Raw genomic sequence first — 17,182 nt, 5'->3', positions numbered from 1 at the left:
GCGCCATGCAGCGGCGGCTGCGTGGCCTGGGGAGTACCACCAAGGGGAGGAGCCCAGACAGAGGTCCCCTGCGATCTGCGTGTGAGAAATCCCCAGAATAGGCGGATCCACAGCTGCAGAAACAGGTTAGCTGTCGCCAGGACAGGAGGAAGGGAAGAAGGTGGAGGAACTGCTAATGGAATGGGTTTCTTTTGGGGAGATAGGACATTCTGGGGTTAGAGTGTGCCGCTGGTTGCTTGAGCTTGCACAGTTCAAAATAGTGTATTTCATTGTGTTGAAGTTTTATCTAAATGCAATAAAAATTTTAAGAAAGAGCCCATACTGGAAATAAATATGCACATATTTATTGTCAAACTTTGTAATGCCATGTCAAGTATAATAAAGCTGACAAAACCTAAAATAAATACATACTTTAAAACTGTTAAATACTTTTAAATCATAATGTAAAACATACAGAACCCAAACACAGACCACATTTATGTTTCATGCAGTTATTTATAATGCAGATATATAAATATTTACAACATTTGAGCAATTTCAGAGAAAATAATAACTCTTTCCATATGTAATCTGATCACAATAGTCCCCCCTCCCCTGAGTCCTTCTGTCCCTTAAGAAACCGCTGCTTTCTCATCATTATCACACCTCCCTGGTTATTGCTGGTTCTGCCACTGACGATAGTCAGCACTTACTTGAAAATTTCTTTTTCAACATGTTAAGTTAAGGGAAATGTGGGAAAGCTTTGGTGTGGGCAACTTGGACACTTATGGACCAAGAATGTCTCATCCTTGGTAATACCTGGAAGTTCCTTAGGAGTTTTAAACTCTCCTTGGAAACATTGCTCACACACACAAACTGCCCCCTCTCCAAGACACCTAGCACAAAATACTACAACCAAGAAACAATCATTAGACATCCGCTCTTTGAAAATCCACAGGTGGTGCTTTACATGATTAATTCTTATGTATTTGAAACCCGTAAGTAGTACAAAATAATTACATGTTTACATCTGACAAACACTTTTGTAGGAAGGCAAAGCACATTCATATGTCTACATTACTTTTTTACAAAGGAAGTCACAAAATTATACATTCATTGGTTTGCATGGATGCTTTTACCAAATTGGAATATTTGGCCTCATAGAAGTTTTTCAACATAAGAAAGCAAAAATATGTGAAAAATGTAGTAATGAAATACAAACCCTTTGTTCAGCTTTTACTCTCTTCATAGTACCATGTTTTAAAAAAACTGTAGTAAAATTCTCAGAACGTCACCCTGATCATGTATTTTATTATTTGATATAAATCTACTGCAGGTATCACATTCAAATTTGTTAATAAATAAGAAGGTGATGATCTAGGATCAATAACTTTTACCCTATCATAGTCAACAACATTTACAAATTTTTCAAGTACCTTTAACTTTTGTACTGAATTAATTCTAGAAGATTATGCTATATTCAAGGTGAATAGAATGAGCACAACCTTTAAGAACATGTTAAAAGCACTGAGTTCTGTAGAGGTAAAGATGATTAAGACAGTGCTTGGTGATCCTTGCACTGAGCATTAAGTAGGATTTGCACCTTGCACCAGGAACAACCTCCTATGCAGTCATCTCTGGGCATTAAAATCCATTTTTTTTGTTTGTTTGTTTGTTTTGTTTTTTTAAGTTAGAAGTAAAATATCTTTGGCTAATTGGTTTTCTGTAAACTGCTCATGATTATTATGTACCCCTCTGAAGGCAATTCTGTAACTGGCAGTTGCAACACTGTGAAGGGCTAAAGAGAAACAGCCAGGAGACATGGTTTCTCCACTGAGATTCAGAGCCTCCAGGGAGAGTTAGGAAAGGAATTCTGAGAGTCCAGAGCCTTGGTCTCTTCAACTTGAATTGAAGACGATCCTCTCTCTTCAGTGGCCAGCACTTTCTATCCTGGGAATAGGAAACAGAAGGCTTTCTTCTGCTTTGTGTCTTTTAGTGGAAGGCTGTCCTTGGCTCTGAACTCTCATCCACTGAAGTCGTGGTCCCAGCTGTCAAGGCACAGGTACAATGTCCAGGAAGGCCAGGGGCCCAGGACAGCTCTGCTGTCTTCAGTGAGTCACTCTAGTTCCCAGGATGCACTAGGGTTCCTGCAAGTGCAAGCAAACGTGTGTCATCAGGACACTTGTGCATACTGGAGGTGACAACAGAGTACACGTTCTAGCACACACAGCGTGCACTCTGGCTGGGGTCACCCAAAGAGCAACATCCAGTGCTCTTCAACGAGGACAGGGAAACTGTTCTCCATGGCACCCTCAAGTGGCTACAGGGGATCACACATCTGTGAAACCCGGCAGAATGCACAACACAGTGAACCTTAAAGTAGCCTTGGGACGTTAATAATACTACATCTCTACAGCTCCATCAACTGCATCCGAGGAGTCATGCTAGGACGAGATGCAGGTAACTCTAAAGATGTCAAAACGCTGCTCAATTTTTCTATACACTTAAAATTGCACAAAAATCAGATATTGATTTTTTTAAATGTATTGCAAGGGACTTCACTTGACCATTACAAATCCTCCCAAGCAGAGCAGAAGCTTAAGAACACAGATGCTAGAACCAGACTGCCTGGGTTTACGTCCCAGCTCCACCACTTGGGGGCTTTGAGACTTCAGGCAAGTCACTTGACTTCTCTCTGCCTCCTTTGCTCCTTGTAAATGAGGAAAAATAGAGCAGTCATCCCTATCTCATGGGGCTCCTAGCTTAGAGCAGTTTCTAGGGCACAGTAAGTGCCACATAAGGGTCAACTGTCACCATCGTTATTATCTTTCATAGAGGAAATGGCCCGGGAAAGCCAGATCTCTGTTTCTTCCCTCTCCTGCAAAGAAACAAAATGACTTTCCAGCAAGCGCCATGGAGATGGAGAGTCCCTGTGGGAAATGGCAGGTTCGGAGGGGCCCAAGGATGAGCAGAGCGCCAGAGAGAATGTTCCCTCGTGACTTCCACTTACAAGTCTCACCAGAGTCCTTTGAGCTTAGATGGAATCTGAAGGCATCTGGTAGTTTCCATGGGATTCCAGGCTTTGGCAGCTGCTGTGGGATACATAAGAACACTAATGAGCCACTGTTTCCAGCAGGAAGAGAGGAAAATGTTTAGAATGTTCACAGCATGCATTGTACAGGAATGCAGCTTACCTAGCAGGGACAAATTTCCTTGCTGCAAGAGAAAGAAAACCATTCCTTTAGACCAAATGACTTTTAATTGCAAATCCAGACACAATATGACCTGATCATCAGGGCCTGCAAGCTCAGTGCACTGGGCTCGGTAACAGTCAGGGTACACGACCAGGTCACTGAAGTGAATGCACGGTGCACAGCCTTCAAAGGACACGGCAGCTTTCTGACGGCAGCCACTAGTCACAGGCTTCGCCATTTCATGACAAGCCCAAAATCAGGATTTTTTTAACCTAAAATTTTCTTATTTCTTAAATGTCTGAACTTAGTTTAAATTTGTTTAAAATACTCTGTAGACCGAACAATCCATGAGTTTGGATAGATGGGTTTGCATATTCCTTAGGAGGTATCTCCAAGTTTAAGACTGTATTCCAAATACTCTTTAAAGAAATGATTTCATCCATTTCCCTGGGAGCACAAATCAACAAAACTCCAGAGACAATACGGTATTGAATACAAATAGTGCCCCCTGGAGTTGAGCAATATTAGCATCCTTGCATTTATTTTCCTAAAACACTTCAAACTTTGGGATGCTTATGAACTCTTTCCTACAACTTTTGCTTAATAATAAAACAGATGTTATAGTTTGTCCAATAACTAGATTGTAGTTACTGTATGAATTTGCAAGAGAAACCATCAATCATCAATGACAAAAAATTAATATGTTCAAAAATATTTTTGGAGCACATTCAAAAACTCACCTTTCTTCCGAAAGCTTTTCAGAAGCCAGAGGAGAACTGATGTCACTGTTAGGAGAGAGGTTCCTGCAGCAGAAAGTCCGGCTGCCAAGGGAATGCTGGACTCAGGCAGAGCTAGGGCAACAGAGGGGAGGGTGGCCATGAGGACCTGGCTTGAAAATCTTCCTGCCCGTCCACGTCACCTTTTCTGTTACATTGGTGCCCAGGAGCACCAGCGCTGTCTGGATCAAGTCATGAGGCAGAGGTGGAATAACAGGCTGTTGAGACCTGTCCAGCCTGCCTTGGGTGCCCACCGCTGCCAGGCAGAACTCTACCTTGCCTGCTGGATGCTGGCTGCACCTGCATCCTCTCTCTCTCTCTCTCTCTCTCTCTCTCTCTCTCTCTCTCTCTCTCTCTCTCTCTCTCACTTCCATTGCACCCTCTTCCTTTCCTCTCCAGGTCTCCTTTGCCATTTGTTGGAATTCTCCCCTTTCCACCCACATGCCCGGTCTCTGTCTCCTGCCTATCTCCATAAGCATAAATGTGCCCAGCTGAGTAATCATTCTGATATGGACACAAGGCATCTTTAATCGCTATGGCAACAGGGCTCCCTCGCTTCTCTCTGGTCACCCGGCAGCCAGCATCAGTCAATGCATCACCTTCACAGGTAGGAAGTGTCCCAGACCAGTGTCCTGTAGCACCACACGTCAGAGCCGCAGAGCCATTGAGCGTCCAGCCTTCGGGACATGCAAACTCACACACAGTGCCAGCCACAGGCTCTCCACTGCAGCTCACGTTGACCTTTCCTAGAGCTGCCAGGCTTGAGCACTGTACCACTGCAAATGACAGGCACAAGGGTGGAGGTTAGGAAAACTGCTGGAAGCTTCTAAAGCACCCTAAGTCACCAAGAAGTGCAACTTATAAACCCTGCAAAGGACTCAGCATGTAGGAAATTAGGACCAAAGCCCTGAAGCCACTGAGGGTCACAATCTTACAAGGTGTGTGACCTGAACTCCAACTACCTTGGCAGGAGGGGACCTCATGTGTCCACTGTCCCTGAGATGTGCACTCCAGCTGAGCTGATCCATGTAGGTCAAAGCCGTCCTCACAGTGGAAGGTGCAAGAGGACTTGTAGGGGAACTTCCCAGTGGGGGAAGGAGTGCACCTCACGGAGCCGTTCCGGGGCGCAGAGAGAGCAGCACACTGCACAACTGGAAGGCAAGAGCGAGCCCTGTGCAGCCTGTGTGTGCCAGGCGGCTGCAGGGCTCTCCAGGCAGTTGAGCCTGGGCTCCCTGGTGGCTTTTATCTTAAATCAAATGGAAACAAAGACAGCACCCTAACATATTGGGCTCTCAAACCAAGCGTGTCCCTCAGAGACCGCATACGATTTACTAAGATGACCACCAAAAGAGCTTCCCCTGGGGTTGGATAGGAGCCTGGGTTGATGAGGGTGAGTGGGGACTGTCCTCGCGTCTGAAGGAGGCTTACCTTTGCAGGTGGGAGGAGGAGCACTCCATTCCCCAGAGGACGTACACCGGCTGGTCTCCGTGCTGCTTGGCAGGTAGCCCTCATCGCAGCTGACGGAGCAGGAGGAACTGTAGCTGAAGGTCCCAAAGGGTGCAGTGCAGTCCAGCCTTCCATGCTCGGGGTCCTTCTGTGCTTCACAGGTCACAACTGCAAAGGGGACCCAGTTGAGTTCTGCCCATCCCTTGCCTCCGACGGAGGGAGGAAGACAGGCTCTGACTGGTCCAGGGAGGGAAGATATGCAGGCCACACTCCAGAGCAGCTGGGAAGGAAGGGGCCTCGGTCCCAAGTGAAGGGGGAGGTGACAACAACTTACCTTGCTCACACTCGAGTCCACGGAAGCCGGGCTGGCACCTGCAGGTGTAGTTGTTGACGGTCTCGATACACTCGCCATGGCCACTGCAGGAGGCCTGGGTGCAGGCGGCTGTGGGAACACAAGCCACCAGGGCAGTTGTTGTGCTTGTAAAGAATTGGTTACTGTTGGGATCAGCAGTGTGCAGTGGGCATCACCTGGGTACGGGGTGCCCGGGATTTTAATGGTGCTGCACAGAATGCCAGATCTGAGCTCCAGGCTCATCTTTCTGTATTGGATACTAATTTTGGAGACAGGGGAGGAGCTGCAGCTGTACCACGCTTGGGTGTCCCTGCATCACAAGCCAGAAGACAGTTCCCCTGCCAAAACTAAACGAGTGACTGAGCTGCCACCTGGGTCTGTGTGGCCCTCCCGTGTGTGCTCAGGCCACACAGTACACAGCTTCCTGCCAACGTCTGCACAAAGGAGTAAAGGGGGCCTTAGCCGGGACGCATCGTATCCTGCAGAGCCAAGGACCACAGTGGAGGCCAGTTGCTGCCACTGCGAGTCGTCAGTGCGCGGCGGCCTGGGGCTCCCTACCTGTGTAGCACAGCGCAAGCTTCCTCTTGCTGCATCTCTCATCGTTCCACATGCCAGAGCCTTCCGGTCTCTTGATGTAGATCTCCACGCAGTCCTCGTTGTTCTGCTTGTTGTTTGGTTCTCCTGGAGCCCAGTTCTCGGCTTCTTCGGTCAGGGGCTTCTGGGTCCCCACCCAGACCCACACGCCATTGACCTTTCTGATTCCGATCCAGTAGTAACTTGGAGAATAGCTCAACGTGGCGTTCAGGTACTCGATCTCCTCCTTGTTTTGAATTGCGACCAGATGTGTGTACCTCTGCTGACAGTAAGCGCTGGCCTCGTCATAATTCATCCTTCTCCTGGACACACTGTAAGTCCAGGCTGCGCTCTCTCTAAGGAGGAGCACTGGAGGGAAGCGAGAAAGAATGGCAGCATTTAGTTTAAATAAATACTAGGGTTTAAATTTAAACATGCTGGGGTCTAACTCTGCTCACTGGGTCTTTGTTGTCTTATTTTGGACATAGTCTGGATTAGGATGACAAAGTCATTCACCTTTGGAAAAGTAGTAGGAGGAGAGATGAGAGAAAGCAGCATCACTGTGCCCCTCTCTGTGCCTGGCCACCCAGGGCTCTGTTCTCACCCTCCTAACAGGATTCTTGTGATTCTGCCTCTGATTCTGCAGTACTGAGCCTTAATATGAGCCACCAGGCACCATGCGAGGCACTCACAACCAAAATCATATCTTTGGGAATATAAAGTCACCACAACCGTCAGATTGCTGCCCTCTTCAGATTTGTCCAGATGCCCCCAGACACCTAAACTACCATATCACTGAATTGTCACAATGCCTGCATAGACCATTTTTGATCAATATTTACACAGATGGAAATAGGACACTAAGAAGTCAGTTTCCCTCACGCCAGGCAGGTAGAGGCCTGGCTGCTGCTAAACACCCAGCACGCACAGGACAGCCCCACACCAGGAAGAATAACCTGGTCTCTGGTGTCAGTAGGGAGGAGACGAGAAGCCCTGGCCCATCTCATGACAGCGACTTACCAAAAGTGAGAGTGGAGAGGATCTGGGAAGCAATCATGACTTCAGGCTTCTCACCAGTGGGTTAGACTTGAAGAGTTTTCCTGGGGAGAAAAATTAATTACAGAAGGAAAAGTTAGGCAGCCAGTTACTCAAATCATTCTGATGTTTAAGGCACCAGCATGAGGTTCGAGATAAAGGATCCCAGTAGCATGTATTTATCTGAAAGGTGTTACTGGAATGAATAAATACAAAATTTACGATTTTCCTCATTTAGGCAAAAGAAACAAGACAGGCTTTAACCCCAATACAATTAAAGCTTGCTCGGATCTCTTATCAGAAGTCTGTCTGCACATCGGTTCATACTGATGAATCTGTCTCCTGGTTCGAGGCCGCTCTTGCAATGAAGGCTGCACTTACTGTTCTGCGCTGGTCCTTGGGCTGAGACTGCTCAGGTGAGTGGCGATGCTCTGTCTCCTGCTCCTGGGCGTTTCTGATGCAAAGTCAGCCAAGCCCTGTTGAGCATCGCCTCTGCTGGGCCCTTTATAGCAGGGCTTGCTTCCTGTGAGCAACAGCAGACTCTCCAAATCCAGCCAGGAGGAAATCCTCAACGGCGTCCAGAAATTTTCCCGGGAATATCCACAATGCTAAAAATTACAGTGATGTCAGAAGTACTGTCCCCAAAGTTAATTCTCCCTCTTATGCCTTTGTGTTTTACACACACTTTCATTGAGATGACATAGATGCCTGACTTTTCATTCTAATAGCATGAAGTCTAGTTTTTCAAAATTGTTTCAAGACTTTGTTTATTGTAGTGCTGCTCATGTAACTGTGGTAGCAATCAGCTTCATACACATGAGTAAGCTAAGGATTTCTGTTGTCTTTGTTTCTCTGTCCTCAATTTTCTCATCTGTAGCTGTCAATGGTGGATCAACAGTCACGTTCTGTTTCTTGTTCAGCCACCAACTTAGCACATTGATTGTGCACTGTCTCCCAGGGGAATCATCAAAAGGAAACATTATTCCTCAGGATCTGCATGTTGGCTATAGCTAAATTACTTAGAGTAATATCTTCCACTCAAATATTTGAAATAGCACCTTGTTTTCACAAACTGAAAAAATGGAAAATAGATTTAGATGTTCATAGTTTGTTCTGTGAAAAAATAAAGATTAAAAACTACATCTACTCATATTAGCTAACGCAAATTTTATTTAAATATGTCAAAATATGCACTTCAAAGAATAAAAACTGGGGAAAAATGTTAACAATGACCCCTTCTTTGTCGGAAAATTTGAGATAGTTTTTGTATCTTTCATGATTGTTTTCAACATTTCCCAATTTTTGCCATGACCCCTTTCTACAGTTTTGTTTTGTTTTTTCTTTCCTACAGAACACAGTTTTCAGCATCTATGTCTAAATGCCACTGAGTGATGTACATAGAGTCCTACGTTCTTGTGCTTAAGTGTGACGCTGCTTTTGGGTAGATACAGTCGCACATCCATTCCCATCTGGCATCTTATTTAATTTAAGTGACGTGACAGCAAGTGGGTCATTTCTGCCTCCATGTTCCTTGGGTTTTTAGAGTTCAAGTCAAGTTAACTTCTGTGACTCTAGCTTCTTAAAACAGGAGATCTGGAAAGGCCTCTCAGCTGACGTGAGGACAGGTGGGAAAGGCTTGTTTTTCTCTTGTGTGTTCTGCATCTTTCTGTGTTCACAAAGATACCAAGACATGGGCCAAACTAGGAAAAACAAGGAAAATTCCGGTGATTAATAAAAGGAACAAAACCATCTTCACTAGTTTGATTCAACCTCTATCAAAAAGCTGTTAACTATTACTACTGTTAACCAGAATTGAAACCCCACCCTCCTCCTCTATGTGTCCCAGATATTGAAGGTACTCCAGCTCCGCATCCCACTTTGCATTGCTAGATAGGACTTTCACTACTCAACACTGTGGAAGAGAATTACTCACAGTTGACTCAAATTTCAGGGAAGGATGCAATACTGGGGTCATACACAATCTGTCACGGTGATGAGGTCATACACGGCCTGTATATATTTTACTTTTTTCATGAATTAAGAATACATGCTCTGTTATTTTTTAAAAAAGCATGGTCAGATATGCATTGTAGCCAAACCTCAAGACAAAATTTATTTGCCATGTCAGTGAAGGGCATGATGAGCATTTTGTAAATAGAAATTAGTTATAAAAAGTCCTAGATAATCCATTTACTATTATGGTTATTTATTTATTTGCTTAGTTATTTCATAAGTAAGTACATAGTTTATCTCTTCCCTTTCTTTAAAGATACAAATAGAAGGAACCCAATGGTGACATGTCCCTATTTCATTTGCAAACATATGTCCTAGACCCTCAACTCTGATCTCTAACCTTGTTGAGTCCCCATTCTGTGCCCAGCCCTGTTCTTTGTGCGGTGACATCAGCAGGAGGGAGTAAGTGGACAGAGGACACTGACCAGGCAGGCTGGCTCTGCCTACAGGGAGCTCTGCACCTCCAGCCACACCTCCCTTGGGAAACTGACTCAAAATCGAGTTCCCTCCAAGGCCAAGGGCAACATGACTGCTGGAAATTTGTCCTGAGAAAGCTTCCGGGAGAAATTCAGTATCACAGGAAGGACAGGAGAAAGGAGCGGGAGAGGCTGGTGAGGAGGGTGATTAGAACCCGGTGTTTGAGCCGCGCTAGGTCCATTCTGCCTCCCAAGCGTCCTGCGTTCTCCCAGGACGGTGCCCAGGTCCCTGGCCCTGGGTGGGTGCTGAGAGGGCGGGGCTTTCCGCAGGCTCCCCGGGGTCGATGAGCAGGTGCAGGCCGACCTCCCCTGGAGAGGCCCCAGGACGGCAGGGCCAGGGGAGGGAAGCAGAGGGACTCTGGGCTGCCCCCTGTGTGCTGTGAGGGTCTCAGGAGGGGCTCTCACCTGGGCAGGGGCTGGGAGAGGAACTGGGCGAGACTTGAGCAGGGGAGCTGTTGAGGATTACCCCCTTCTGCACAATTCAAACCTCCCCCCAGAGACAGGCCAGCAGAGGGGCCTCGGCTCCAGAGTCTCCCAAGCTCTGAGGACGTGGCTGAGTGTCCCCAGGACAACCTCCCTTTGAGGGGTGCCTCCCCACCCGCCCCATGGGGAAGGAAAGGAAAAAGAAGGAGGCGCAGACACAGGCCCAGCCGGGTTGCGCCTCCTGGGCTGCTCTGTCGGCTCACAGGTGCCAAGTGTTCCCGCTTGTCTTCCCTTTTCCTGGAAGTCCCTTGTCCCCCCTCCACACCCTTCAATCGGACATGGAGAGTGTTAACCGCTTTTGCTTCTGTGTCTGGGCCCCGGGCCGACTCGCCTTCATGGTGAAGGGGTGACCCTGAGGGAGGGAGGGAGAGCCAGCGTGAGGCCTGGGGTCCCCAGGCATATGAAAAGTGAATTGTTTCTAACCAAGGAAAAGGAATAGCTGCTGATGAATTAACACAAGTGTATACGTTTATTAATTTATTCCCTCTTCTCCTCTGTTTCCAGAGGACTATGAATTCCACTTATTCTCCTTCTTGATCTTCCTGGATGATTCTGAGACTTAGAATTTTGATGTATTTTGTGCTTCCTGTTTGGCAGCCCCTTATCTTGAAGCTTCTGCTCTCTGTGTGAGGATTTAAGGACCAACTAATGGGAATATCTTCCAAATAAGCCAACTCTGGTGAATTCCCAGAGCGGAAGAAACAAACAGGGGTGGGCAGGTTAATTAGCAGAACTTTTCCTGAATGTAGCCAGACTGCTGACCATTGTTAACACAGGAGAAAAAATACCCTGGATTTCAGAAAAGCCCCCTGACTTGTTGTCCTTGGCCCCCTGTGCTGCTTGTTTTGTAAGTTAGAAGTTTCCTACAGGAGTATTTTTAGCTTTGTTCTCAGAGCCTCACATCAGAAGGGTCTAGCTTGGTCACTTCTTAAAGCATCACTTTGAATTTATTGTTTCAGAAACAAAATGAAACAATTCCAAATGGATCAAAAAGGACACCAAATGGTGATGAAAAGATATCATTCCTCCCCAAAGTAAAAATAGGTGATTTCAAAGAAGTGAAGTAGAAGAAAATCCTGAATTTTCTACATCTCTATGACTCGATAATTGATATGATTCATTAGATAAGCAGAGCATTTTCTGTTTGGGAATGGCTGTATTAACCTGGTAGCAATGAATATCAAGTGCAGTGATTTAGCAGAAGAGATTACTATCTTGCACTATTACCTCTGTGACTTCATCTCAGTTTCCCCACCTGGGAGCCAAGGGTACTGGACCTCAGCCTTGCTGGCTGTGACACAATGATGGACATAATGATGACACAGGAAAACACTGTTTTAACACAGTGGTTATTACTTTTCCTAGTGGTGAAGCTTTTAGGATAGTTCATATCATGGTCCATAATCAGTGTCCTCTGAAGACAAACACTTTCCATACATGGCTTCATACAAATTTAAAAAAGAGTGAAAGAGTACAGAGGAGAAAACCTAGGTTATCCACCTAGACAGGGTGAATACCCACCTGAGTTTTTCAGCTACTAAATGGCAGAGCTGGGATTCAGACCCACATTTGCGACTCTGAGGCCCAGGTCCTTTCCACGAATCCACGCCTGCTTGAGCAAATCTCAGCAGGGGAGTGGTCCTTAGTTTTCCCACGAGAAAGTGTTGTAGAACTTCCCCCACAACAGCTCTGGAAGCTTAGTGTCCTCAGCTGGGACCTTCTGAGCAGCTCCTGAGACATGGAAGTCGCTGCCAGGTGGGTGTTTGGGAGGTGATCCCAAGAAACAGTGTAGGGAGTGAGGGGTGAGGCCAGGGAAGGAGGAATTCAACAGAAGACGTGTTGGTCCTCGAGTTGCCCGTGGGCAACCCTGCTCCGTCTCAGGGGACTCTGGGGGACAGTACAGACACCTCAGCGTGTCCCAGCAGGGGCAAGAGGGCAGTCCTGGGGGAGGGCTGCTCCTGCAGGGCTGGTTCCCTGCCCTTCCAGGTGGAATCTGTGGCCAGAGGAAGCGCTCCCCAAGGAAGAGCCAGATGGAGTTTGCCGGTGATGTCACCTGCACGTACTCTGAGGGACAGACATGGTGGGCTGTCTGCTTCCCATCATCCTCGAGCAACCTCCTACACGGGCGGTGGCTGCAGACCACACGCATTCACCATCTCACAGATTCCGGGCAGGGACTGGAAGTTGCCGGCCCATGGCAAACTAAGGACTCCAGTGGGCCGTGGGTGGCAGAGTGGGGCCTGGCCCACGCCTGCCTGCGCCCAGTCTGTGCTCTGGCTGCCGCTGGCTACTTAAGAGACCTGCAGCGTGGCCGCCCTGCCCGCTGCGCAGCCCTCAGGCCGGAGGCTGCAGGGGCTCCAGCGGCACGGCCAGCGCACAGAAGCCTGGGCCCGGGCCGCGCAGCGCTCTCCATGCCGCGGCCGCCACCGGCCACCGCCCTCCTGGTCGCGGCTGCCCTAGTTACGCTGAAGCGCGGGCACGAATCGGCGAATCAAGACGCCGGCTTCGCAGAGGGCATTTGCGTCTCCCCAGCCCCTGACCCAGCCTGGCTTTCAGCGGATGATGCAAACCACGTGCTGACCGCACCCGGGCCGGAGTCCGTGAGGCTGGCTCCGCTGCTGGGCCCTCCTCACAGGCTCAGGCCCGTGGCCGCCAGAGAGGAAGGCTGGCGCTCCTCCTCCCGCTTTCTCACTGCGCAAGGGACGCGCCCTGGGGAAAGCTGCCCAGCTACCCGAGGTGGGCTCGGGGACGCAGAGCCGGGGCCCGCGCGTCCTGCACCAGGGGAGAGCCAGTGGCGTCGGCCCACAGGACCACGGGAGGCCCTCCCTTCTGTCTCTCGGCCTCATCAGAAGACAGGTCAGCTGCCCTGAACTGAGGCCACTCAGACTCCAGAGACAGAGCTGAGCCCAGAAGACCTGCTGGGGAAGAAGGCCTACTTAGAGCTCAGAGCCTCCGCAGGGCTCCCGGGGAGTAGAAGGGACCATGAGGGAGGGACCACCAGGGAGGGCAGGCATGGAAGTGCTGGGGACTGGATCGCCGAGTCATGCTTCACCCAGGTACTGACAGGCCACCTTGAGGAGCGCTTTATGTATGATTTTAAAACATGATTTAAAATAATAATAGTAAAATGTAAGGGGCAGCAGTAGAGTAGAGCAAGAGGATGTGGGAGGAAGGGAGAGAGGTCCTGGGGAATGACCTGACCAGCTTGTCCACCCATGGCGTAATGATCCCCACCATTATGTACAATGATAATGACCAATGAAACACACGAGTGGAAATAATCCTTCTTAAAATATCTGAGAATTCTGAGACGTGTAAATGGAGGCTGGCCACCACGCCAGGAGGTTATAACCTTCTACTAAAACTGGCCCACGCTAGCACAAAAGCAGGAAGCTGACCTGTCTTCTGATGAGGCCAGAGACAGAAGGGTGGGCCTGTGCCAGCCTCCCTGGCTCTGCCTGCCCGTGTGCATAGGTGGGCTCACCCACAAGCAGTGGGCTTCTATCTGAGACAGGCGTCAGGATGGCCAGCTGCACCCCTTCCCCTGGTCTGGGAACGCCAGGGTTTGAAAGTCACGGTTCCTGTGGAGCAGAGCACCAAGTGACAAGATGACGAACCTGAGGGCGAGCTGCAGGCGCATGTGGGCCAGAGGGGGCCAGGGGAGACTCGAGGCTGACGTTCCAACAGAGGCCCCGCTCTGGGCGTCGGCTTACTGGGCCTGTGATGTTCAAAGGCTCCTTTGCATGTTGAACAATGTTGATTTTGGAGAGAAAACTGAGGTCAAACCCCCACATATCCTTCCCTGGGGAGGGTTACAGGAATACAGAGGGCAATGTCCCCGAGCCAGCAAGCTGCTTCTCTGCTTCTAATAGATAGGAGGAGAGGAAGAGATGAACAATACCTTTTCAAGAAATTCAGCTTTATGGCCACAGCTCATGACAAGATGCCTCGGGCCAGCCCGGCGAGAGGAGGCTGTCACGGGAGAGCCTTGCTCTATGATTCCAATACCTGAACTGCTTCCCTAAATTAGAGAGCCTTGTTGGTTCTGGGAAGTGAAGCGTATCTCAGGTCTGCATTGCTCTTTAGTTCTGTCCCCCTGGGTGCCATCTTTCTGTTCTCCAGAATGGATTGTTTCTACTGTGCCAACTCACATTCTGCCCATCAGTGACTCTGCTCTGCCCCTAGGAAGGTTTGGAATGTTCTAGGTTTGAGCCTGCTTCTAGCAAACGTCTGAAGAGTGGGGCCTGGTTCCACGTTGTTGCTGGTTCTATCCTGCAAGCATGGACTCCCCTCCAGCGTGTCCCAATGAGAGAGCTGTTCTGAAAGGGCGTTCTCCCCAAGGGGAAGCTGGGAGCTCACCTGTGACTGCCTGTGAGCAGTTTCCAGTGGCTTCCCGGGTCTACCCTTATTTCTTATTTTCTCAGTTATACACATTTTTTTTTATTTTCATACTTCCTAAGTCACTTTTCCTCTTTGAAAATTCAGTGACCATTATCAAGTGTCGTATTGCTTCATATGATGGCTCCATTGTATTTACAAAAGAACATGTATTGTTACTTACTAGTAAGTTACTTATGGTACATTACACTAAATCTATGCAGAGCTTTGAAGTCCAATAATCAAGGTTAGAATCCCGGATTCTCAAAGTAGCTGGGTGACTTTGAGAAACTCAGTCTCCACTGAGACTTGTTTCTCATTTGTGGAACAAAACAACAACCCTAATGTATGGGACAACTGTCATGATAAGAGATGACAACAAAGCTTGTCATGGTGTCTGGCATAAATACAGTGTTTAAAAATAGTGGACCTTGCCTTTTAAAAATTATTTTTATTTTTTCTCGAAGTTTTAGGTTCACAGCACAGTTTAGCTAAGATACACAGTGTTTCCATGTTGCCAAACACAAAGCACACTCTGCTGCTCTCGACATCCCCTACGGAGTGGTATACTTGTTACCACCGATGAACCCACATTGACACTTTATATTACCCAAAGTCTACAGTTTACATGAGGGTCACTGTTGGTTTTGTGCATTTTATGGGTTTTGACAAGTGTATAATAGCAGGCATCCAACTTAGAATGGTTTCTGTGCCTTAAAAATCCTCTGTGCTTCATCTATTCCTACTGTTCTGAGAGGAAAGTAAATTCTGCTGTTGTTGGATGAAATATTATATAGTTGTCTATTAGGTCTGTTTGATTTATAGTATTTTTTTTATTTTTATTTTTATAAACTGCATTTTGTATTTTTTAGGTCTGAAAGGTCTACTGCTTTTGTACCTGAATGACCTATCTACTGTGAGAGAGGTATGTTAAAATTGTTCATTTTAATTATTAGGTTGTATCTGAGATTTTATGTCAAGAAGTGTTGTTTTTACATAATTAGGTGCACTGACATTTGGGACATAAATATTTGCTATTTTTATATCTTCCTGTTGAATTGTTTCCTTTGTTAATATGAAGTGACCTTTGTCTCTTCTGATTAAATTTTGTTTGAAATCTGCTTTGTTGAATATGAGAGTAGCTCCTCCTGCTTGCATTTAGAATCCAATTGCATAAAATATCCTTCTCTATTCTTTCACTTTTACCCTTTTATCACTTTTGTCTTTGCCTGTGAGACAAGCCTCCTGCAAACAATCTATAGTTGGGTCTTGTTTTTTAATTCACCCAGCCAGTCTGATTTTAATTGGAGAGTTGAGACCATTTAAATTCAGTATTGTTATAAAGAGATGATTATTATTTCCTGCCATCATGGTTTATTTATTTTGTTTAATTCAGTTCTAGTTCTCATTTGCTTAACTATTCTTCCTGTTAGTTTTTTACTGCTAGGAACGGTCATTGTTGTTGTTTCCTTCTATGTATAGTATTTCTCTCTTTTTTTTTTTTTCCAGTCAATTTTATTTTATTTTTGTTTTTATTTTTTATTTTATTTGTTCTAATTAGTTGTACATGACAGTAGAATGCATAAAATTATACATTTTATAGATCATACATAAATAGAGTGTAATCTCTCATTTTTCTGATTATACATATTGCAGGATCACATTGGTCATGCAGTCATACATGTACATGAGGTAATGATGTCTGTTTCACTCTACTATCATTCCTTCCCCCATACCCCTTCCCCTCCCTTCACGCCCCTTTACCTAAAATGAAGTAACTCTATTCTTCTCCATTCCCCCGCTCCTTATTGTGCATTAGCATCTGCATAGCAGAGAAAACATTCAGCCTTTGGTTTTTTGAGTTTGGCTTATTTCACTTAGCATGATATTCTCTTATCAATAATGTGAAGAGAGAGCCTACAGATTGTGAGAAAAAATCTTTACCACATGCACTTCAGAGAAAGCATTAATCTCTAGGATATATAAAGAACTCAAAAACTTAACATCAAATAAACAAGTAACCCAATCAATAAATGGGCTAAGCAACTGAACAGACACTTCACAGAAGACTTGCAATTGATCAACTAATATATGAAAAAATGTTCAACATCTCTAGCAATTAGAGAAATGCAAATCAAAACTACTCTAAGATTTCATCTCACTCCAATCAAAATGGCAATTATCATGAATATAAGCAATAATAAATGTTGGCAAGGATGTGGGGGAAAAGGTACACTCATACATTGCTGGTGGGACTGCAAATTGGTGCAACCATTATGGAAAGCAGTATGGAGATTCCTCAGAAAACTTGGAATGGAACCACCACTTGATCAAGCTATCCCACTCCTCTGTTTATACCCAAAGGACTTAAAATCAACATACTACACTGACACAGCCACATCAATGTTCATAGCAGCTTCATTCACAATTGCTAAACTATGGAACCAAGCTAGATGCCCTTCAACAGATGAATGGATA

The 17,182-nt window shown here is 46.5% G+C and overlaps 1 protein-coding gene across 1 annotated transcript; it reads right to left on the bottom strand.

Moving 5' to 3' along the window:
- Positions 1–322: 322 nt before the first annotated feature.
- Positions 323–7,627, bottom strand: LOC306641731 (E-selectin-like). The gene is made up of 10 exons (XM_079106975.1): positions 7,341–7,627; positions 6,306–6,689; positions 5,730–5,837; positions 5,378–5,563; positions 4,912–5,100; positions 4,549–4,725; positions 3,914–4,024; positions 3,174–3,195; positions 2,990–3,071; positions 323–2,126 (listed from the first exon to the last, which is right to left on the bottom strand). Exons 1-9 carry the CDS (start codon positions 7,375–7,377, stop codon positions 3,014–3,016), a joined length of 1,272 nt encoding a protein of 423 aa, XP_078963101.1. The 5' UTR covers positions 7,378–7,627; the 3' UTR covers positions 323–2,126; positions 2,990–3,013.
- Positions 7,628–17,182: the final 9,555 nt, after the last annotated feature.

This window comes from Sciurus vulgaris, assembly GCF_902686455.1.
Source record: "Sciurus vulgaris genome assembly, chromosome: 12".
NCBI classification, from domain to species: Eukaryota; Metazoa; Chordata; class Mammalia; order Rodentia; family Sciuridae; genus Sciurus; species Sciurus vulgaris.
This window is presented reverse-complemented; position numbering and strand designations above follow the sequence as displayed.

Excerpts from the sequence above, each read along its gene's own strand:
- LOC306641731 (XM_079106975.1), bottom strand. The coding sequence starts at position 7,377 with ATGATTGCTTCCCAGATCCTCTCCACTCTCACTTTTG. Across the intron at positions 5,101-5,377 it reads TCCTCCTCCCACCTGCAAAG|TTGTGCAGTGTGCTGCTCTC; the intron begins GTAAGCCTCCTT and ends CTTGCCTTCCAG. Across the intron at positions 3,196-3,913 it reads GAAAAGCTTTCGGAAGAAAG|CAAGGAAATTTGTCCCTGCT; the intron begins GTGAGTTTTTGA and ends TTTCTCTTGCAG.